The sequence below is a fragment of the Lampetra fluviatilis genome, chromosome 12 (genome assembly GCF_964198595.1).
Source record: "Lampetra fluviatilis chromosome 12, kcLamFluv1.1, whole genome shotgun sequence".
Classification (NCBI taxonomy): Eukaryota; Metazoa; Chordata; class Hyperoartia; order Petromyzontiformes; family Petromyzontidae; genus Lampetra; species Lampetra fluviatilis.
This window is the reverse complement of record NC_136286.1, coordinates 62,902-86,460: the sequence shown is the minus strand read 5'-3', so window position 1 is coordinate 86,460 and position 23,559 is coordinate 62,902. Positions and strand designations below refer to the sequence as shown.

The 23,559-nt window shown below is 45.9% G+C and overlaps 1 protein-coding gene across 1 annotated transcript in view; it reads left to right on the top strand.

Annotated features, from left to right (window-relative positions):
* Positions 1-23,559, top strand: part of SRP72 (signal recognition particle 72) — a 54,207-nt gene that overhangs the window by 2,238 nt on the left and 28,410 nt on the right. The window contains exons 3-10 of the mRNA XM_078861253.1: positions 2,239-2,362; positions 4,284-4,430; positions 9,167-9,281; positions 10,513-10,544; positions 11,094-11,218; positions 11,666-11,723; positions 13,898-14,029; positions 17,456-17,584. Coding sequence (XP_078717379.1) covers positions 2,239-2,362; positions 4,284-4,430; positions 9,167-9,281; positions 10,513-10,544; positions 11,094-11,218; positions 11,666-11,723; positions 13,898-14,029; positions 17,456-17,584 — 862 coding nt within the window. The remainder of the gene's footprint in view (positions 1-2,238; positions 2,363-4,283; positions 4,431-9,166; positions 9,282-10,512; positions 10,545-11,093; positions 11,219-11,665; positions 11,724-13,897; positions 14,030-17,455; positions 17,585-23,559) is intronic.

Sequence of the window (23,559 nt, the reverse complement as noted above, 5' to 3'; positions counted from 1 at the left end):
CTGATTTTACAGGGACAACCAATTAAATTAAAACTAGACCAGTTGACCTGTGAGCACATCTGCAGCACAAAATGTATGATTCTGCCCGCTGCACATATTCTATTCTATGCTTCTGTTACCTTCAATTAACAGGGAAGTTTAACTTCTGTAGGCCCCGCCCATTGCTCTTTCGGATCTTGCCCTCCCACTGTCTCTTCCCCTCTTGGCTCCGCGCCTTTCCTTTTTGCTTTGGCCCTTCCCCATGACACAGGGTTGGGATAGTTTGGGCGGTGGTGAAGGCTGTGGAAGTGGTAGTGGGCATTGTGTGCGTAGCAGTAGCAGGTAGTGGTGGGTGGGGCAGCTTCATGATGATGACCAAAATCCCGCTGAGAGCAATACATGTTAAACATTGCAAATTAATATATCATATTTTCATAATAATGTATCGGAGCCAATTATTAACATACACATTTTTTATTCATACTGTAATGGGGAAAGTGTGAGTTTGTTACTCAGAATCTATATGCTGGAGAAATCCGATGAGCTATAAAGCTCTTTTTCACAGATGTCCAGTCGGGGTGGGTCCAAACGTTACAACAACAAAAAATACAAAAACACGATAGGAGTGCTAAGTATAGGAAATGTAAATAAATCACTTTAAATATGAAAATTTAACTAAATAATTTATCTTATGAGGTAAAGCCCACTGAACTATTAACTTATTTTTCAGAAGCGACCTGGCCACAAATTATATAAGCCAAACAAGTGGCTTATCATGTGGAAATTTATAGCAGCAAAATCATTTAAATAATCTCTGTCCGGATTTTGTTTATGTTAAAGCCCATTTTTTAGTGCATAATATTTCTGAAACATTAATATTGAATTAAATATTGCTTTTATATACTTGACTTAAAGCTTTTGTGACTGCAGGAATGCATATTCTATAGGTCTTTCGGTAAAGCCACGTAGATAGAAAAATAATAAAAATAGCACGATGTGTCAATCGCAACACAAGCAATGTCTCTTACCTGAAGACGATTGCTTGTGTTGCGATTGAAACGTCGTGATTTACCCTGCTGATTCCTTTATTGGTTTAGGGGGAGCAGCATCGCTGCATTGACAATTCCCCTGTCGTTTCCTTTGTTCCATTTGGGTGCGGCGTGGCTGGGATCAGAATCGATTAGCAGACAACGGTGCGTTTCTGGTGATTCCACCAATAGATTAAATTGTTTTTTTGGGCGGAAGGTGGCGTGGTCTAACATTGAGGGGCGAGGTCTAACTGATGGTGGCCGTGGCTCAAGCCATGAGTGGGGAAGAAGGTTTTATGGCGGAGGGCAGGGCTTGCCTGGAGGTGACCGGGGCTGGGGGGCTAACGGAGGGTGGTTGTGGCCTCACCTAGGGGTGCAGAGAAATGCACGTGGTGGGGGGGGGCTGGAGCTGTGGTGCACGCAGCACGACAAACAGTGGTGGGTGTGGCACCACAAGAGCTAATAACAAAACAATGTGGAAAATTGGAATCTTACTCGCACGTTTAGTCATGGCCAATATTACGCGGCAAACTCACGCGCTGGATCCAGTAAAGCCATCAAGATTTTGGCCCAGAAGGCTTCCTATCTGGACAAAGATGCAAAATACATAGATAATGTGCTCTATAAAACTTATTTTGTTAAATTATGACATCGTTTTTTAAAAAAATATTCGCGAATGTTATTGTTCAGTTTTTCTTTCAGTAGTTTAGATTTTTCGATTGCATATAGTACCTTGGCTTAGCCTTCATACGTTACAAGTGAAGCCTGAAGGCCTCTATGCCCCTCTGCAGGACTTCGGAGATCAGGGCCATTGGGCCTTGAAAACTTTTAGTTATTATAAAATTTTTGATATTTTTACTGTGAAGTGCAGAAAGTGGAATATCTGGTCAAAAAAAGATTGGATTTAATGGGGTACTATTAAGAAACTATCAAGAAATTTGTGATCCCAGTCAGGGCCAGATGTTATGATATAAGGTGGTCAAGAATAATAACTGTCAGCAATGGAATGGAACTCGTCTGAGTAGATGTCTGCCAAAGAGATATGGAGCTATGAAATCAGTTCATGTGCACGGTCTGGATGCATCGTTGCATCACAGGAATATGAGAGGTGGTGTTGGCTTGGGGAAGTCTTCATCCAGCAGTGGGTTATAACCATGACTGATGGCACTCTACGACTGCACATTCACTTGTCCCACTAATGACCAGATATGTGTGCATGGTTTTTTTGCAGGGATGTAATTGCCTTTGAGAAAGCGTATTGTGAGTACAGACTGAACAGAATTGATGGTGCTCTAAAGACGATCGAAAGTGCTTCACAACAAACCAACAAGTTAAAAGAACTCCTGGGACAAGTGGTTGGTGTTTATCCACACACGTGAAACTTGTGTATTGTACAATAACATTAAGTGCTTTCAATTGACAATACCTCATCACAAACGTTTCTGTTTGACCTTAACTTATGTTTACCTTCTTTTGACGTCTATTTTGGAGTTTTCTGCTTTTTTAATAGTTAAATATTTACAAAGTTGTGAAATGGTGAAACCAAAAAAACATCACGCCAGGAATCAGATTGAGTTGCATATTCGGCGACAGGGCGGTGCATTGGTAACACTTGCGCCTCCGCAAGAAGCTCTTGGGTTCTGATTCCTGACTCGGGCATCTTTCTGCATGGAGTTTGTATGTTCTTTCCCTCTTTTTGCTTTGGGTTTGTCATCGGGATCTCTGTTTTTCGCCCATAGCTTAAAAAACGTACAATGCGACTGGTGATGGCCGCAAATTACTTCGTTGGGGTTGCATATTGTAACATCGCCCCCCGACCGCAAAAACTCAGCAGGTCCCTCCTGATTAAGTTTCTTGAGACTCAGTAGGGCTTCCCTGGTTAAACACGCACAATAACAACTATATTTGTTGATTTTTCTATAAATTAACCATGGGGGAATTATGACTGGTAAGGCTGCAGTCATTGGGTATTTGCAGTAATAGTCAGGTATGTCATTGTATTGTGCGTTCTGCAGTGAGTTTGTTAATTCTCAGCATGAATCATGCGGGGGAAGTATGTTATTAATTAGTGAGCAGGGTGAATTTTTCAAGTAGCATATTAGTTTGATAACTTCGAACCCAATTATGTTAACACCCAGCATTATCAATTGGAAGGTAGTTGCCAGGGTAAAAACTGAACATTTGCAGTGCAGGCCAAATACAAATTGTGCAGTGAAGTCTTAATTGATTTTAAATTACGATGTTATTATGATGACACTTGTTTACCCAGAAAAGCCTCACTGAGCTTGAAGATGTTTGCAGGAGTGCCCTGTAAAGTTTTTGTTGTAAGGGACACAATTGTTACATGTTCCCAACTAAATTATTTGAGTATTTGGCAAATTTGAACTCTGACCTTAGCACAGAATGGCGGGATCTTTAATGTCCCCCGTGAAGCAACCCCTAATAGACCAAAATGCGGAGATTACTTTCACCTATGCCTAACTTTATTCTGGCACCCTTTGCTCTCATTTTATGTATGCACTGTTTACACTGCCTTTTTTCGATTTGCGTGTTTGTTCCTATTAGACCAAAATATTGATCTTAAATGCACCCATACCTACATGTTTTCTGGCACTTCATGCTCTCACACTGTGTGCACTGTTTTTAGATTCACTTGTGTTTTGTTCATGACCGTTAAATACCCTGTTTTTTATCTGTGCAATATTCCTTATAACCCTGTACTCATTCTCGGAAATATTATTTTTTTGTCTTTTTGTTTGTGTTGCTGCTGCACTCGTACTCCACGGGTCTCGCTTGTAAAATATCCTGGAAACTGGCTAAACGGGATCATCCGTGAAACAAATTAAATGAACTCAAACTTTTTTTTTGTACAGCTAATACACTTGCAAAATGAACGAGAATGGCCTGCCAGATTCAAACCGCGAACTTTTGCAAAAAGCAGTGAGCGCACTATCACTCAACCAAGGGTTCTCCTGTAGCTTGGGATGTGATCACAGTCATTGGATTTTGCTGTTGCATCTTCACGGATTCTTCTGTAGTGCTCATGGGGAGCTGTTTGAAGAAATGACTCGATGTGATATTTTAATTGATATTTGTACTACGAACAAGCTAATGAGCTCGATGGACTGAATGTGACCCCCCTCTCATTTGGAATATTTCTCATGTTCTTATGTATGTACGGTTCATGTTTTTAAGTTGTTTGAAGCGAATCTCATTTATGCAGTATCTGTATGCTTCATGCTTGTGAGGTGATTGACCCGCCAATCTCTCTTGCAGCTGTATCGACTGGAGAGGTATGAGGATTGTCTAGCGGTGTACCGGGACCTCATCCGCAATTCCCAAGATGACTATGATGAAGAGCGAATGACTAATTTGTCTGCAGCATACGCAGCCGTGGCAATGTGGACAGATTCTGCTGCATGTGTAAGTAGCTCCGTTTTCTTAGATGAGAAAACTAAACCTGTGATTGGGTCCGATTAGTGGTGCACCAAATAGTGCTTCTGATATTTGCCAAATACCAAATCCTTAAGTAATGATGATAAAACTATTTGTAATGCTTCACATTAGAAAACATTTGACAGTTGAATGATGGATTGCGACTCGCAGGTGCATAAAGTGTCCTGCAAATTTGATATCAAAGCCAAAATTACGTTCCTTTTCATGCAATGAAGTACAATAAAAGAGAGTCGGTGACGTGAGCAAAATAATGTCGAAAACATACAGGGGGCAAAATATACATGACAGAGAATGCAGCCAGATGAGAAATTTAGGACAATATAGAGTTGTATTTTCAAAATAGATTTCTGAATTCCATCGAACGTAAAAAAGCGTGCATAGCTTTAGATTTGCAAGTTGACATCGCACTCCACCTAGTGTGCTCATTCAATCGCACGTGAACAGTGTTCCAGTCAGTCTTTTTTCTACCTTCATTTCAGGTAGCCTGGGATACCGTGAATTCTGGGTTACTGGAATCTGGCTTGGAGAGGTTTTTATAAAATGTAATGCTAGTGTTTTTATCCACAACCATGCTCATTATTATTTTGTTATGTATCCGTGTGAGTTTGCATTGAACCTGGATTCATATCTTCTATGCTGGCAGTTTACCAACATTGACTCAAGCAAGTCTGGCTCTGCTGATGAGACACTGTCGAATCCGGTCCAGAGTTTGCTTGTACTCAATGTTGCTGAAATTATGCACTCCCAGAAGGCTGTCAGGCCGATGGTTTGTGTAATAATTATCTTTTACATGAAGCGACGAATATGTGAAGGAGACATTGCTTGCCCATTGAGTGTTTTGTCAATGTCAACCATTATGTAAGACAAGATGTATATTTTTGAACGTAATTTTTTTTCTACTGATGACTTAATTCAATACTTTAGGACTAAATACTGTGTCTAGTCTGTTCTTCAATACGCCACGTGTTTGCATAATGTGAATTGGATGTAACGCGATTACTGTATCACAACACATTTTTTATAATGTGGATGTGAATTGTTTATAATGCGATCGAGTGAACGGAACGATGTCGCTCAATTAGGAATTAGCGGTTGTACGACTGCCTCGGCGTAGCATCACATGAGGCACTGGGATGCTGCTGGATGCTTCTAGATGCTACCCACGGGCCTCAGTCTTTGTTCGTCCCGCGTACGCATATCATGCATTATCGTGGACTATGCTTTTCCCTATATTAGAAATGATTAACGATAACACGTTAAAGGAGAACATCCTGTATTGAATGTCTGCCTTTGATTTGTACTTTATGTTTAACACGTAGGCTTTCGCGACCAATATTAGTCATAATAAAGGTTTTTGGGTTATATCACGTTATTTATAAATTTGTTGTAACCCTCCACCACCCGACATGGCCAAACAGTAAAAAATGTGTCACGTTTACAAAAGACAAATAAAATAGTTCACTACTTTCGCCCACCGGTGTGTTGAAGAGTGAATCAGCATCATTTCGAATTTTTTAGTGCGACGTTTCGCTGGTGATTACGTCCAGCATCATCGGGCAATTTTGCCAGAATAGTGAAGCCCTCCACTTGCTCCCGGTCTTAAATAGAGCAGCAGGGTGACGTCATAATTTAACCCAATCTGGTGCGGTGATTTGAGGTGGAGAGGGTGGAGGGTATTGTAATTATAATAGATTTGTAATCATTCAATTGTTATTCATTCGTATTTGTTTCCCCTATAAGGAATTGTAATTGTAATATATATTTTATTTAATAATACGCTTCCTGGCCGCACTAAGCCTGTAGCTGTCAGAGCGATTAAAAGTTATTTGTATTTCTATCAATTTCAATGGATTCTCTAATTAGTCTTGGCCAGTAATAATTCGTTTTACACAACACTTCAACGTTATGAAAATAAATTGAGTGTCCTTGTTGACAAGCATGCTCTGCCACTGCCGAGAGTTGTTTGAGATAATTTAATATTTCTTTGGTGTTATTTTCGTCTTATGGTGATGTGACGTCCTGTCTGACCAATATAGCATCTGCCACATAAACAATTAATCCGATATACACCTTCTGTTAGTTATTTAGGCAATTCGTCTTTAGTGCAAGATACAAGTTTTAGAATTTTGTGTACTGTACCAAATCTTACTTTAATGTTTTGCTTTTGCAAAACACGGGCTAATTTGTCAGTTACTCCTGAGAAATATGGTATTTTAATTGTTTTAACAATCTGAACGCTTTCAGCAGTGTTGCTTTGCGTTCGTGATTTGACATTCAGTGCTCTGTTAATTTCAGTATTATTGTAGCCATTCTGTCGTAGTGCTTTTTTAACATGTTTAATGTCTCCCAATAGACTTTCACCATCTGACACTGTTTTAGCCCGATGTACGAGTGTCTTGATAAGAGAGGATTTCTGAGCTGGGTGATGATGTGAATCTGCATTCAGATACTCAACAGTGTGAGTTTGCTTTCAGTAAACGCTGTGTTAATTTGCCATTTATACCATGTCCAAGCAAAATATCTAGGAACGGGAGTGTTATTCACCTCCATTTCCACGGTGAACTGGATGGTCAGGTTTTGTGAATTGAGATGATTTAGAAAATCATTAAGTGCATCTTTACCATGTGGCCATACAACCAAAGTGTCGTTAACATATCTAAACCAAAAATATGATTTTAATGTATACGAGGCAAGTGCTCTTGTTTCAAAGTTTTCCATGTACATATTTGCTATAGCAGGAGATAAAGGAGAGCCCATTATGGCTCCTTTCTTTTGTTTATAGAAATCACTTCCATAAGAAGTAAGTGTTATGTAAACAATGGCCAGCTAGTTTCGGGATATCTTTTGGTAAACCTGTATTCTTTACCAGTGTATCAAGTAATTTAAGCGACTTGTTCACTGGAACCTTTGTGAATAGAGAAATCACATCAAAACTCACCAGAATATCATTAGGGTAAAGTTTGATATCTTTAATCACATTCACAAGATGTTCTTAATTTCTTATGAATGAAGATGTCCTACCGATGTAGGGCTGTATTTGTTTAGTTATATATTTTGTTAATTTATATGTGGCAGAGCCAATTGTACTGACTATGGGTCACAATGGGATGCCGATTTTATGAATCTTTGGTAGCCCATACAGTCTAGGTGGTTTTGAGGCCCTTGGCTTAATTTGGTTTTGCTCAGTCTTAGGGATTAATGCATTTTCAATGATTGCAGTAGTCTTATGTTCTCAAGCAGGGGTCCCCAACCCCCGGGCCACGGACCGCTTCTGGTCCGTGGCTTGTTGGGAACTGGGCCGCACAGCAGGAGGTGAGCGGTGAGTCCGCGCGTGGCCTGCCCATTATTTTATTTACCACTTCCGTCCGTGCCTCTTTCCCGCACTGCGCACTTGTCTCAGTCACAGTTTTGGTAAGCCCACAAGCTTTAACCCCTAGCCAAAATGAGTAAAAAACAAACGTCGCTGGAGAGCTTCTTTGAAAAGGGGGGAAGACCCAATGATGATGATGACCCCCCCCCCCCCGGTCCGTGAAAAAATTGTCTTTCACGAAACCGGTCCCTGGTGTCAAAAAGGTTGGGGACCGCTGTTATAAAGTATTAGATGGATCTCGTTTAATTTTTATGTAGGTACTTTCCTCTAGTAGATCTTTAATTTTATTATCATAATCGGCTCGTGACATCACTACAGTAGTGCGACCTTTATCAGCTGGCAGGATTTGAATCTTTATTTAATCGGAGCTCTCTTAAGGCTTTTGCTTCGTTCGAGCTAATTTTTACTTTTGGTACTTTGCTATTCTCAATTATTTTGGCAATCTCGTGTCTAGTCATCTCTGTCTCATTATGTGGAAGGAGTCTTACCGCTGATTCTACCTCGGCAATTATCTCAACCACTGGAATTGTGCGTGGGGTAACGGCAAAGTTAAGGCCTTTAGAAAGGACGGAAATCATGTCACTGGTTAAAACAGTGTTAGTTAAGTTCATTATGGTTTTGTTTTTAAATTGTTCGTTTTTAGTTATTTCATAATAAAATTATTCATAATTTGTGCATGCATGCATAATGTACGTTGTTTACCATATACATAACCCAACCGTTAATGGATACCCATTGTAATTTATATGCATGAATTAATCCCCCCCTCGCACGTAAAGGGCTCACAAATGACGACATCACATAATCCCTCTAAGGAACGAAATCTGGCTGTCTGCATAATGAACCTATTTGTAATTACTGGCGAAACGTACTCAGATTTTCAATGTTGTGGATTTGCTCTCCAACACACCGGTGTGCCGTACTTGTAACGAATTGGCATTTTCTGTTTACGTGACAAACCCTACCAATTGGCTGTCGGGTGGTGGCGGGTTTAACCACGTTTATATTTACGTGATCTAACCAAATAAACCTGTTATGGAAAAGAAAACCTGTATTATTTTTAGGAAAGGCCATGTATTGATATATTATATGTACTTTGTCTAATTTGCTAAATACTGTACAGTTGTGGGGATTGTTCTTCAACCCACCGATGAGCTGAAACAATTATTGGCACGTAAACGATTGTACATGTGATAATTTTATTGCACAAGTGGCAATTAATTATTGGATGACGGACGGTCTCAATCACGCATTTTGTGAGACCATTACATGGCCTAACCCAAAATCAACTATGAATCAAAATAAAATTGGGATGTGTTTCTGTCTCCTAAAGGATAATGACTTTGGATTTGCCGAGGAGAGCTATGAGCAGTGCTACAATATGGCATGTGCACTGCTTGGTCAAGGGAAGCTGCTGGAAGCGATGCAAACACTAGGGAAAGCTCAAGGTAATTCAAGATACAAATACACTATTGTGTCATTACAGTTATATCTCGTTTTTACACAGCGGGCTCTTGAAAAGCGGCATGTAACTCAAACTCGCATAAGGGGCCGTCCATAAATGATGTCACGCACCGAGGGGGGGGGGGTGAATGGAGAAGCATAAATTAAAAAAAAAATTTGAATGATTGTTATGAAACATTTTGATTCTAATGATTCTACCAGGGCTTTTCATTTGGTGAAATGAGTATGTGATTGTTATAATTCTCTCCATTTTGCTTTGTTCTACTACAAAGTTTCAAGTATTTTTTATAGTTATAATTACTTTTAATATTTTAGAATTATAAGAGAATTTCACTAATATTCTGAACATCTGCAGTTTTAGTTAGACGTTGAATATTTTCAAGTGAATTTTATGCTAAATTTCAGCTTTCCAATTCCTCCTTTTTAATACTTGTTTTCTCCTACAACATCAGAGTGCAGCGCCACGTTAAATACGTACTACAATGACAATAGTTTTAGTTAAAAGTGATTTGAAGCATGTTTTATTTTCAAAATGGAAATATGGTTTGGGGGGAGGGCAGAGCTTTGTGACGTTATATTTGAGGGGGGTCTAACTTTTTGTGACGCCGTGTGACGAAAAACGGCCAAAATCGCGTGACGCCATTTATGGACGGCCCCTAAATTAAATGTAATTTTCTCATAAAAATGTAAGGAAATGGTTGGGGTTAGGGAGAGCACTATCGAAACTCATTCTTACATTGACACATTTTACTGGTTGCAGTACATGTTACAATGCTACCATACAGGTGTTAAAGATAACATATTTAAAGAAAGAAAACCAAGTAAAACAAAAAGATGTTTAACACGCAGTGGAGATGCTTATACAAGACATTGGTAGGCAAATGCATGCACAAGACAAAGTTCACGCGGACAAGATCTCCAAAATGGCACACAAGGAGATGCTGATGCCGGCCCTGCTTGTTGTGGTTGTCATACTCCGCCTCAGGTAGCATCGCTACTTTGCTGCCTGACTAACGATTAGCTCGCAGCGTGTTCCGTAGCACCATGACCAACGAGCTGGAGCGCGTTATTTCAATAGTAGTGCACGCATAAAAAAAATAATTGTAAATGAATTTTTAACGCCATATTGAAAAATCGCGATGCGTAAAAGGCCAGGCTGACTGTATTTACAGACCTTCAGAATGGCTCTCTATCTGTCCACTTCGTGCTTTTCAGAACTGTGTCGTCAAAGTTTGTCTGAAGATCCCGTGAGTACTGCTGCACGTCACGCTCGTGTTGATAAACGGGGTGGTGTCGTGTCCTAATCGTGTAGTGTGTTTCGCTACTGCTTGTTGTAATGCTCATACATTTTTAATAAATTAAACCCGGCTATTACTCTGGGTGTATTAACGATAAACAATTAAATGTGCCGTCTGCTTCACAGTAAATGTTGACCTTCATGTGGAGTAATTCGCAATTGTAGGCATGTTCTGTTTGATGGTCCAAATTTTACTATTTCGAAAAATTACCTCCAAATTACGCCATTAAGATTACACATACCAGTCATCACTACTGGCAGACCAATACCTGATTGTCGGCCAGATGCGGAGTCACCCTGCACCCATAGGGGGTGCCCTTTCAAATGTTTGAGATGAAATGTGATGCAAGTTGCTTATCATGTTCAAAGCTCTTTGAGATGCCCCGGCGTGAAGGGCGCTCTATCCAAAATAAATCATCTTATTTTTTTAAGTGGTGGGTATTCTGATTGGAGTGCACTGTCAATTGGGGAATTATTTTAGTGAGTTTCTGTGGTGCAGGACATCACAGAGGATGACATCCAGATGGAGCTGGCCACCATCCATTGCCAAGAGGCTTTCATTCACCAAAAGCTTGGCCGACACGAGGAAGCTCTGCACCTCTACAGCCAGGTGGTCAAATCGAGGTTTGTGCGTTTGTGATTCGGTATTGCACGCAAGGCCCCTGAGTATGTGCGAGTCTGGTCATGTAGCCTAAATGCCCAGACACCGCATGCCCCAAGCAAGCAGCTTCTGTTCAGCCAGATAGAAGGAGCTAAATGGGCATGGCATGGGTAAGAGAAGAGATGGACTAATGTGGTACAGGAGGATGTGGAGCTGAGTGGCCTTGCCAATGACTTGTACCAGCGGTTTGAAGATTGGCCTCTTGAGAAGGCCCATGAAGATGCTATTGGGCATTTGGAGACAGTCACCCTCCAATATCAATGGCGAGCAGAGGAGTGACACAAAAATGAGTGCAGCGCCCGGCAGCTACTCTGAAATGTTGGCAGAGCCCTCTTGAAAAAGGGTCTTGAGACTCAGTGAGGCTTAAATAATAATCGACTAACCCAGCATGTTTTTCCCCTTTATTTCAGGCCCTCGGACATTGGACTTCTTGCTGTCGCAGCAAACAACATTGTTACTATTAACAAGGTACATAGATATTGTTGTGTGTAAAAACCATTTTAACCAGAGAAACTAGATCTTTATTGTTTTGAAGCTTTCGTGACTACAGAATTCCATACTTTTTGGTTCTTTCGGTAAAGTCACGTAGGTATAAAATAAATCACGACGTTTCGGGTGCAACACAAGCGTCCGTCATCAGGTGGGAAAGCATGGTCTGCTGCTGAGGCAGACTGTTTTAAAAGGTTTGAAATGGGTGTAGCCCAAGGGTCATAAAGAAGTGGCCGGGGCTAGTGATATTAATGTGAAAAATTAGCATGTAGCTGTAAGATAGGAGGAGAGCGGCCTCGATGAGGGCACGGAAGTGGCTATGTTAATGTGAGAGATTAGCATGATGTTAATGTGAGAAATTAGCATGTAAACGTAAGATAGAAGGAGAGCGGCCTCCTCGACGAGGGCATGGAAGTGGCTATGTTAATGTAAGAGATTAGCATGATGTTAATGTGAGTAATTAGCATGTAATTGTAAGATAGGAGAGCGGCCTCCTCGACGAGGGAGTGCAACCCAACGGGTGCAATCCAAAGGGCATGTGAGTATGAGAGTGCAATCCAAAGGACATGTGAGCATGAGAGTGCAATCCAAAGGCTGAGAGTGCAATGCAAAGGACATGTGAGCATGAGAGATCTAAGAGAGAGGCATAGAGAGAGACGCAGAGTCGGAAATAACAGCTGACATAGGCACATAGGATGGAAACATCGCAGTCAGTTAGACTACCTGGTTAATAACGTCCTTCCAATGATTGCTCAGTTTGTACCCAACCTCTCGGTTGAAGTTGTGTCTTGAAGTTGTGAATTCCCTCATCAAAACACGACACCATAGGGCCCGTTGCATCTCCGACCAGCACCACCTAGCTAGTGAGTTGGAGCACGTACACCATGCCCTCAGGATGAACGTAGGATGGAAACATCGGATACTCGGACCATACAATCCGCAAAGCTGTCTCCCCAGCCATGCAGAGACAACCTTCTGAGGATCCAACCAAATCCATCACTTTACCGTACATAGCAGGGGTTACCAAAAAGATTTCCAAAATCTTAAAAAATCCAGGTTCGTTTCAACACAGTACACAAAATGCGTGATTAAATCCCATCTGTAAAGGATGTGATTCCTGACATGCAATACCCTGGTGTCTACAAACTGAGTTGTGGTTGCAGCAGCAGTTACATTGGGGAAACGAAACGACATGTCTCGGACCGCGTTCGTGAACACAAGGCAGATTTGAAACATGGTAGGACCAATACCTCTGCCATTGCCGATCATTGTTTTAACACTGTGGGCTCACACGAAATAGATTTTTCCAAGGCGGAGGTACTCTGCAAACCTGCCGGCTACCTTCAGAGATTTGTTCATGAAGCCATCCAGATATATCAACACAGACACAACTTCAACCGAGAGGATGGGTACAAACTGAGCAATCATTGGAAGGATGTTATTGACCAGGTAAAGTCTTAACTGACTGATGTTTTCATTCTACCTGCCTATGTCAGCTGTTATTTCTAACTCTATGTCTCTCTCTCTATGCCTTTCTCTTAGATCTCTCATGCTCACATGTCCTTTGCATTGCACTCTCATGCCTTTGGATTGCACTCTCATACTCACATGCCCTTTGGATTGCACCCATTGGGTTGCACTCCCTCGTCCAGGCGGCCGCTCACCTATCTTACAGTTACATGCTAATTTCTCACATTAACATCATGCTAATCTCCTACATTAACATAGCCAGTTCCGTGCCCTCGTAATGAAGGCCGCTCTCCTATCTTACAGCTACATGCTAATTTTTCACATTAACATCACTAGCCCCGGCCACTGCTTTATGACCCTTGCACTACACCCATTTCAAACCTTTTAAAACAATTGCCTCAGCAGCAGACCATGCTTTCCCATCTGATGACAGACGCTTGTTATGCGCCCGAAACATCGTGATTTATTTATTTTATACTTACGTGACTTTACCGAAAGAACCAAAGAGTATAGATCTTGATTGATGTGGATGTTTCTGGGACCTTCAATAAAATAATCATTACTCATGCTACATTTATGTAAATGCGTGGAACGCTACAAGTTCCCAAATAAAAACTGGCACACATTTCTCATTTCTTTTGACAAGGATATTGCATGATTCTTTTAACATGGATGTCTTCTAGGATCAAAATGTTTTTGACTCGAAAAAGAAGATCAAGCTAACTCTGGCTGAAGGCGTGGAGAACAAACTGACCAAGCTTCAGCTCCAGGCTCTCAGCTTTAACCGTGCCCTCCTGTGCATGCACACCAGCCAGGTGCGTACGTACATTGGGGTTGTTTTTCTCCTTTAACTAGGTGAGAACACAGGCGACGAGAATAGACTAGATGGCAAAGGTGGCCTTGGTCACCAAGGACAGTAGCATGAAAAGCAAAGTCCTAAATGTTGCAATAGAAATCGGAGCAACAAAACTACTCAATTACATAACAAATTGCAAAGTAGTGCGCACCATGAAAACTTGCTGTGACGAAAGTGAATAATTGTAATAATACTACTGTAGTGTCATCGACAGATGTCACTGCATGTTGTGTGAAGCCGACCTGTGTGAGGCACGACACACGCCACTCACACCACCTACATCACTGCAGTGGGAATGCAGTACCGGCCCTAGCGGGGGCTGGCTGAGATCGCCGATCAAGGATGGATGGCACTGCACTCCACGTGCAGTGCCAGTTTCTGGAGGTTAGGGGGCGAGAGTGCCAGGGACGGTGCAGGGGTACACGGGGCCATGGCACTCCCATGTGAACCCGGAGGCCTGGTGACCAGAGGTACCAGTCCGGGGGCCCCATAGAGGAGGTTGGGGGACCACGGGACCAGAACCAGGTCCCTCTCGACGGCTCGAAGGGGGGGCGTGCGGAGTAAGCCCCGCCGCAGGCAATATCAGCCAGAGCCCTGAATGGGTCCGGCTGGCAGTTGCAAGAATCAAGACCGAAGCCGTCACCTAGAGAAGACCTACCCGACTACAAGACCCGGATCCGAGCCGGGGTCCGGTCCGAGATAGCCACCCCGTGTGAGTTAGGGTTAGTTAGCCCGGAATGAGATTCCTCCCTTGGGTAGCTGGTGAAGGGGCAGATATAACCCTTTATTGTTAAATAAACGTGTTGCCTCTAAGAAATTACTGCCTCCCTGGTGTAAACCACTACACTACTATTACTTTACACCATCTGCTTCACAAGTGGACATCAAAGATCCCCTGACGTCATTCGCAAGAGCAGCCCGTTGTTTTCCCGTTGTCAGGGTCCAAATTTGCCAAGTCATAAAATGAACCGCAAACTTTTCAATTGGGATTATACATCGCAATCATCAACACCTATTGACAGACTAATGGCACAGGTCACTTTTGCATCGAGTTCATTCGGCACATTGGGCTCTAGCCTTGCCGGATTATCCAATATTTCGAATTATGTACAATTGTATTCCCCAGTGCTACCGCGAACGTTAACACCAGCTACACGCTCCTGTTTGTACCACTTATACATTGCACTATCCAAGTCGATAAACTTTGCAGCCTTGATCCTCTTCTGCACCTTTTTGGAGCTGCTAGGATCCTCCAAGGTTAAGGCATGCTTCTTAATCTTCTCCCAGGCCTTTCTTGATGTCAAAGCTGCTTGATTTTATGTCAAACTCTTCACACACCATACGCATTTGTAGTGAGTCCAACTGAGTCGCAGACGTTGTCTTGGGAGCAACACGTTTTATTCAACTCTTCACAATATACTCCCGGCTATTAACACAACACACTCTCGGGTGGTGACCACCCAACTAACCACGCTACAGTGGAACTAGACATGGTTCCACTATCCCGGTCCGGGACCCAGCTTGTGGTTTCTTCACTCTTGACGTGGATCTCCTGCCTCTCCAACAGTAAGAACCCCGAGCCCCTCACAGGGCCCCCTTATATCGGGCCGGGCTGGGGTTGGCTCCACCTCTCGCCCCGCCCACCTTCTCGATCTTTCTCGCCCTTGCCCGAAGGCTCTCGAGAGTTCTTCCCGGACCATGTGACCACCCATTAGTCCCCTCCATCGGTGGCCCCCCCTCCAGTATCATCCGGTCACATGTCCCCAGGTCAGCCAGAGTATCATGCCCCCAACGTAACCCCAGCTGGCTGACACTCTCGTTCTCTCCACGGCAGCCCACACTGCACGCTGTGCGTGGCCATCGCGCTTAACCAGCGCTCACCCAAGCTCCCACTAGGGCTGGTACTACACCCCGTGTCCGGGGTGTACACACAACAGTATACATCCCGCCGTGGCCTCACAAGCCCGGCACCACAATGTGACATTCCCAGTGACTACACAGTGACACACCTGCATTCATTCTATCCAAAACTTAGACTTTGTCTCACAGACTAATGGTTTTATACTTCAGTCCCTTTCTATTACTTCTTGAGGTAGGTGTAGACGATGTTTCTGAGAGGGTTGGCTTGCACAGACTGCATAACCAAGGTGAAGTCCAAAGCAACCGGTTTGCAGTAACGCTCACCATGTGCACCGCCACTAGACTGAGTAATTGTTTTGGTCGTTGTGCGCGGCATCGCTCCACTTGTATGCCGAAATTCGGTACGGCAATTCGGCTCATGGGGAATATCTCATTGTATATATGCCGAAACCACAGCCGTGCCGAATTATCCCCAATTACAAATGATCAAATACCAAAATAATAAGGTTTTACTGTAAAACTGATTCTGGTCTCCTGAGGTATCACCCTGTTAAACAAAATACACCTCAAACTTGAATCTATATGTTAAATAGAATTGCAAAAGCGTTGTGCCCTTCTGTGCATGTGTAGCATCGGAAATACATAGCACACACCGCCCTGTGTATACTTACCTGTAGTTGCAGGCATTGGTCTATAGGGGGTGCCACCCTGAGCTAGAGAGAGAGAACCGGACCGTTGAGAGGCCGAGTTCCCCCCCTGACCCCAGGTGAAGGGTTGGGGGGTTATTCCAGAGCCCCCTGGAAGGTTCCAGAAAGGGGGCGGTACCTCAGAATGGTTCGAGACAGTGCTCTGAAGACGAAATATATAGAAGACCAGCTAGGCTAAGTACCTGGGACCCGGAACTCCGATGTCATTTTAAGGACCGGGGCCGAGCGCGGACCAGTGGTTGGGACCCGCACCTTAGCTGGGTCGGGTCAGCATAGCCTCCCCTAGGGTCACCCTTAGCCGGAGGACTCGGAGCCCTTAGCCCCAGTGATGGAGCACGTCAGCCCGGAGGCCATTCCTCCCCAGGTAGTGTGAGTAAAAGGGTCTTCTTGTTAAGATTTAAATAAACCGTGTTGCCTCTAAAGACTACATCTCCAGTCTCCATGGAACCAACTACACATGCAGGTGAAAGTACTGGGGAATTGTTTGCTGATTTTGGATAATCTTTCGTGTTATTGACCCCGATATAATGAGTTACACTTTTTTTTATCAACCTCGGATGGGCCAAGTTAACCAACATCCACCGATTGAACTCGCAACCTTGCGATTGCAAACCCCCCTGGCTGTACCGCTGAGCAGCCTGGTTTGAAAATGTGTGCTCAAGGTGCTCCTGCATCTTTTTGCAAACCCTGTTGCTGTTTATGAGCTGGGTCACGTGATGACCGACGCATACTTTTGAGCTGCCTAAGAGTCGGCGCTCGCCAAGTGATGGGATGGTGTGCCGTTGATGTTTCTTAGTGTAATTTGAATGCCCCTTCAGGTGGAACAGTGCCAGAAGATGGTGTCGTCTCTAAAGAATCAATGGCCAGACCATCCGCTGCCCCCACTGATCTTGGCTGCTCAGTATGTCAGAGAAAAAAAGCAAGAAAAGGCCATACAGGCTCTGGAGGTAATATACCACTATCACAGGCAATATACCACTATCACAGGTATTATACCACTATCATAGCTAATATACCACTATCACAAGTAATATACCACTATCACAGGTAATATACCTCTATCACAGGCAAAATACCACTATCACAGGCAATATACCACTATCACAGGCAATCTACCTCTATCACAGGTAATATACCACTATCACAGGCAATATACCACTATCACAGGCAATCTACCTCTATCACAGGTAATATACCACTATCACAGGCAAAATACCACTATCACAGGCAATATACCACTATCACAGGCAATAAACTACTATCACAGGCAATCTACCTCTATCACAGGCAATATACCACTATCACAGGCAATATACCGCTATCACACGTAATATACCACTATCACAGGTGTAATGAGAGAGCGCCATCCAGTGGGTGCCAGAGGGTAACTGGGTACAGGCACTGTTATGTAATCGGCATCCAATCCTAAGAGGAAATAATATCTGGCCAAAGGTGATGCTTCGGGAACCATCGGGAAGGTTCCACGAGGGGGCATGGCTAGAGGCGGAGCCTAGCTCCGCCGGGGCAGGGGAGGACTCGTAGTTGGTATGGACAGCCTGGGGTCCGGACTGCGTTGCTGCTCGTCATCTCCTCTCTTCGCCACCGACCACGTGGCGGGTTCCTCAGTCAAGCTCGCCTCTTATCTCCAAAACGCCGCCAGCCAACGGCGAGACTGGAGGAGCAGAGCGAACCTCACTGGTGGACCGGAGAGAGATGCCTCGTCCATGGCGTTGTGAGAAGGGAAATTACCCGGAGAGGGAAGGAGAGGAGCTGTGGAGTACTACAGTTAATAAAGAAGCACTTTTGCAACAATCGTCATGGAAGTCGTTTATTACATTGGAGTCAGAAGTGGTCCTTCAATAGAAGAAATATTACCAGTTGCGAAAAATGTCTAAACATCTCAAGAAGAAGAAACCACCTGTCGCGTCTTCTGACGACGATGAGGTGAGGACCCAGGACCTGCCGACCCCGGGATCCGTGGTCTCGGTCATAGGAACCACAGCTGGTGAGGTCGCTGCACCGGAGGCGGTGGGCGCGGCCGCGGCATCTCCGCCCTAGCGAGCCGAAAACGGCTGGAGGAGGGTGGAGGAGCAGCTAGAGTCGCTGCGGACGGTGCTCCTTCAGTTGGTCTCGCTCGTCGTGACGTCCACGGTGGCGGGGCGTCCACCTCAAGCATCGCCGGGAGGTAGCGATTGGAGGTCCGAGGCTGGAGTCTCTGTGAGTTCTCCTGCAGAGGCGACGTCCGCCATATCAGGCGCTGAGGAGACGTCCGCCATTACACGCGCTGAGGATGCCACGCGGCCATTTCGGACGGCGCGGCAAGGGCGCGGTCGGAGCCCGCCATTTTGGACGGGCCGTGTGGTGCGCAAGGTGTCGGGGCCGTCGTTGAGGTCGGACGAGGCGGTGCCGATTGCACCCGACGACTCCCACATGTCAAATAATTTGTCGCGGCCGGCGGCAACTGGAGTGCCCTTCACTTGGAGATTTGAAGCGGCGTTCCGTTCGGTACGCTGGACAGAGGAGGAGGCGTTGGTCGCTCTACCGACTGTATTAGATGACGACGCCCTGGCAGTCTTCAGGTCTATCCCTCCGGAAAAGAAGGCAACGTTGCAATGTGCATATGCCGAGATGGCAGAAGTTTACGAGCCGCCTTCCGACACACGACGAAAGTTTATGCAACGTAGGCGAGGGAGTTCCGAGTCACCTCTCGCCTTCCGGAGTGTGCTGATAGCGTTGGCTGTGGCCGCCTACCCTGACGTGAAACAAGAGGCCCTCGACTCACTTGTCATGGACTGTATGCTGGCTCTGGCGAGGGACATGGGGGTGGTTTTGCCTGCGTGTGGCCACGATGTACAATTATCCCGATGGGCCGCCAGATGTCTTCACTGCTCACGAGAGCCTGCAGCGGTGGTCTCAAATATCGGCATGGACGCGTGAGGACTGGGGGGCACAAAGGCCGCCCGTGACCTGCTACCTATGTGGCCGGCTCGGACACTTCGCGAGGGAATGCCGGAGTCGCCCTCGATCTCCGACTTCGGCTGCTGCTCCGGCTCCTGCTGCCCCTCCGACGGCTCAACCTCCACCCCCACAGGCGAGTCGGTACACGTCGGACACCCGGCCCATTTCGCAACCTCATGCATCTTATGACACGGAGCTCGTTCGTTCACAGCACGGTTCGTATGTTGACACCATGCAATCAGGTTCAGTTACACGGGGTTGGGCTAATTCGGTGACACAATGGAATAAATTAGCGCGTCACATGGTCGCGGCGGCTGCGGGATCCTCGGCGGTGCCTGGTTCGATACAGGGAGTAGACGTTCGCATCTTAGTGGACACGGGGGCTTCCGCTACTATTATTTGAGACGTTATTTTTCAATTGCTGTCGACCCCTGTTACTCAAATCCGCCCGGTCATTGACGCTTGTGTTGCAGCGAATGGGGGTAGCATGGGCATCATTGGGCAGGTGGAAGCCCGCATTGTCATCAGTGATGTTGCTGTATCGGGACCGGTTCTGATTTTTAGGTCGTTGGCTGTGCCCTGCTTGTTGGGTACTGATTTTCTTAGATGGATGCCCGTTAAGATCCTGGTAGATCAGGGTTGCTTGGAAATGCCCTCGGGTCGCAAATTGTTTTATTTTATTGTCGCCATTGTTGCGTTCGTCACCGAGCGCTGCTGTACAAGCCCTCTTTGATGTCGCAATCGAGATTCCGCTGGGATCCCAAATGCTGGTGCCGTTGCGTTATCGTAAGGGAATCTGATGTGTTTCTTCGATGGCTGGGGTCCTTCTGACCCCGTCTAATGCTGCGACCCGGGGTCTGGCGCTTGTCGGCGCACAGACAACTCTAAGCCAGCCCCGTTCTTGCAGATACTTAACGGGGGGCCCGAACGCTGTTGTAGTTCCCGCTGGTACGGTGTTGGCTCATGCCACCACTGCGTTTTTGGACCGCGACGAGGCCGAGCTGCGCCCCTTGGTGGGAGCGGCTCACCCCTGTCATTGCGGATGATCGATGTGTGTTAACTTCTATGCGAGTTTTTGGACGTATTTAGTAAGAATGAATTCGATCTGGGTCGTACATCCCTGTTGTCTCATCATATTGATACGGGTGAGGCCAGCCCTATTTGTCAAAATTCGCACCGGTTGAGCCCGGTGGAGAAGGAACATGTGCAATGAGCGGTCAATGACATGCTGATCGCCGATATTATTTCCCCGTCTAATAGCCCTTGGGGCACGCTCGTCGTGCTTGTCAAAAAGGATGGTAACCTCAGATTTTGCGTTGATTTCCGCAAATTGAAAAAAGTTTCGGTGGCCGACGCATATCCGCTCCTGCGCATGGACGACTCCCTAGACGCCTTGTCCGGGGTGCGATATTTTTGCACTCTCGATTTGTCTTCGGGGTTTTGGCAACTACCCCTGGACGACTCGTCTAAGCCGAAAACTGCGTTCCGCACACCCCAGGGACTCTTTCAGTTCAATTACCGTCCGATGGGCTTGAATTCGGCTCCGGCTACCTTTCAACGTTTGATGGAGCTCGTCTTGACCGGCCTACAGTGGGACACTTGTCTTATTTACTTGGACGATGTTATTGTTTTTAGCCGCACTTTTGATGAACACCTCCGGCGTTTGTGCTCCGTTTTCGATAGAATGCGCTCTGCTAACTTGAAATTTAAATTGGCTAAATGTCACTTGCTGCTAAATTCGGTGCGTTATTTGGGTCCCATTGTCACCTCTGAGGGCATCGCCACGTACCCGCAAAAAACTGCCTGTGTTCGCGACTGGCCTACCCCCCGTGTGTGTGGGTGATGTGCGCAGTTTAGTCAGATTTGCGTCATTACCGTAGGTTCGTGCCGCATTTTGCTACGGTCACTAAACCCTTGCACGCGTTAACAGCTAAAAATCTGAGATTTTAAATGGGGTCCAGAGGTAGAGGCTCCGTTTTTGGCCCTCAGCGAACAATTGTCTGACACGCCCACGCTCGAGTATCCAGATTTTACTCTGCTATTTATCCTTGACACCGATACGGGCATCGGTGCCGTTCTATCTCAAGTTAAAAAGGTGGTCGCGTACGGCAGCCGTGTCCTTTCCCCGGCAGAACGTCGTTATTGTGTCACCCGGAGAGAACTTTTGGCCATTGTTTATTTCGTCCGGCAATACAGGCCTTACCTCAGGGAATTTGTTGTTCGCACTAATCATGCGGCCCTCCAATATTCCTTGAAAGTCGAGCAGCCAGCTGGCCAACTGTCTCGTTGGCTCGAGATCTAACAGGAATTATATTTCAGTGTGGTGTATCGTAAAGGTTCTCGACATTGCAACGCGGATGCCCTGTCGTGATTGCCGCAGTCTCTTCGTTGCCCGTGTTTGTCTGGGATGAGCCGTTGTGGACCCGTTGTGTCACAACCGCGTACTGTCATGTCTGCGGTAGCCGGTTCGAAACCTCCGGATATAGATGCGTCGGTTGACTGTGTTGCAGCTTCCGCGCTCCGTGTGGGTGCGCGAGCAGCTGCTGGATGACTCCTTAGGGAGTTTGCCGCGTCAGGCTGAGCTCGCACAACCAGTTCTCGCTTCCAGTGATGGGGGCCGGTTGATTCTTCATGACGGCCTTTTGATGTGGAGAGAGGAAATGCTGGATCGCTGGCGAGTTGTTCCCGTTTCTCTCCGTAACGGCTTGGGTTGCGCGCTGCACGAGGAGAAGTTGTTGCACCTTGGCGTCCAAAAATCATTGTTAACGTTGCAGCATGATTATTATTGGCCGGGGATGACAGCCGACGTTTCCAAATGGATTCAATCCTGTATAGAATGTGCTCAGAGGAAACCGCCGCAGCGGAAATGTCATCTGCCGCTGCAATCTATTTCGGTTTCGCGTATTAACAAACTGGTGGCACTCGAGGTCCTTGGGCCCTTTCCGGTCACTAATAGGGGTAACAAATTCCTTTCGGTGGGTGTGGAATCTTTTTTCGATGGCCGATGGCTTGGCCGCTGCCGGATCAGTCGGCGGCCTCCATTGCCGACGCGTTTTTGTATGGGTATGTAATGGACAAAGGTGCTCCCGAACAGCTGCTTACGGACCAAGGTCGGAACTTCTCCTCTAAGTTGTTGCGCGAGGTCTGCGACGCATTGGGCACTAAGAAAATCAGAACGTCACCGTACCACCCTCGGACAGATGGGATGGTCGAACGTCTGAACAGAACTTTGTCCACCATGCTCTGTAAGACGGTGGATTCCAAACAAGCTGATTGGGATTTACATGTGGCGAGCGTGCTTGCTGCGTACAGGATGGCCCCGCACGCTTCTACGGGATTCTCGAAATATTTCCTTATGGGTGGGAAAACGTACCCCCTATAGATACCCATTTGGGAGCACCGATTGATAACGTTAAATCTAAACTGCCGGAACATGTTCGCGATTCCTTGCGACGTATTTCCAAGGCCCGGGAGGCAGCTAGGATGAACACCGCCAAGACGCAGGTGCGCAATGAACGTTATGCGTGCAGGTCTGCAATGACATGTTGTGGTCCATTGGCGACAGGGCTTGGCTTCATTGTCCTCAGGTGCCCGTTGGCACCTCACCTAAGTTGCATAAGCCCTGGCAGGGACCTGTGGAGGTCGTCGAGATTAAACGTCCGCAGTGTGTGCGTATCCGGGCGGGCAGACGGCGTTAGTTCGTCCATCCCTCTCGGTGGAAACCGTTTATCCCTCCGCGTGTTGCTCCTTCATCTCCAAAAATTGGACTGCCAGGGTCTGACGTGTCTGATGGACCGGGGGCGGTGCTGTTACAGGATGAACTCCCGAAGGATTCTGTTTTGCCACCCACAGCATCCGAACCTGTGACTGCCGATGCGGGCTGTGACCTCGCCCGGGCCGGCCCTACTGCGGTGGAGCCTTCTGCTCCTCCGTCGCTTGTCCTGCCGCCCGGCGTGCCGGTCCG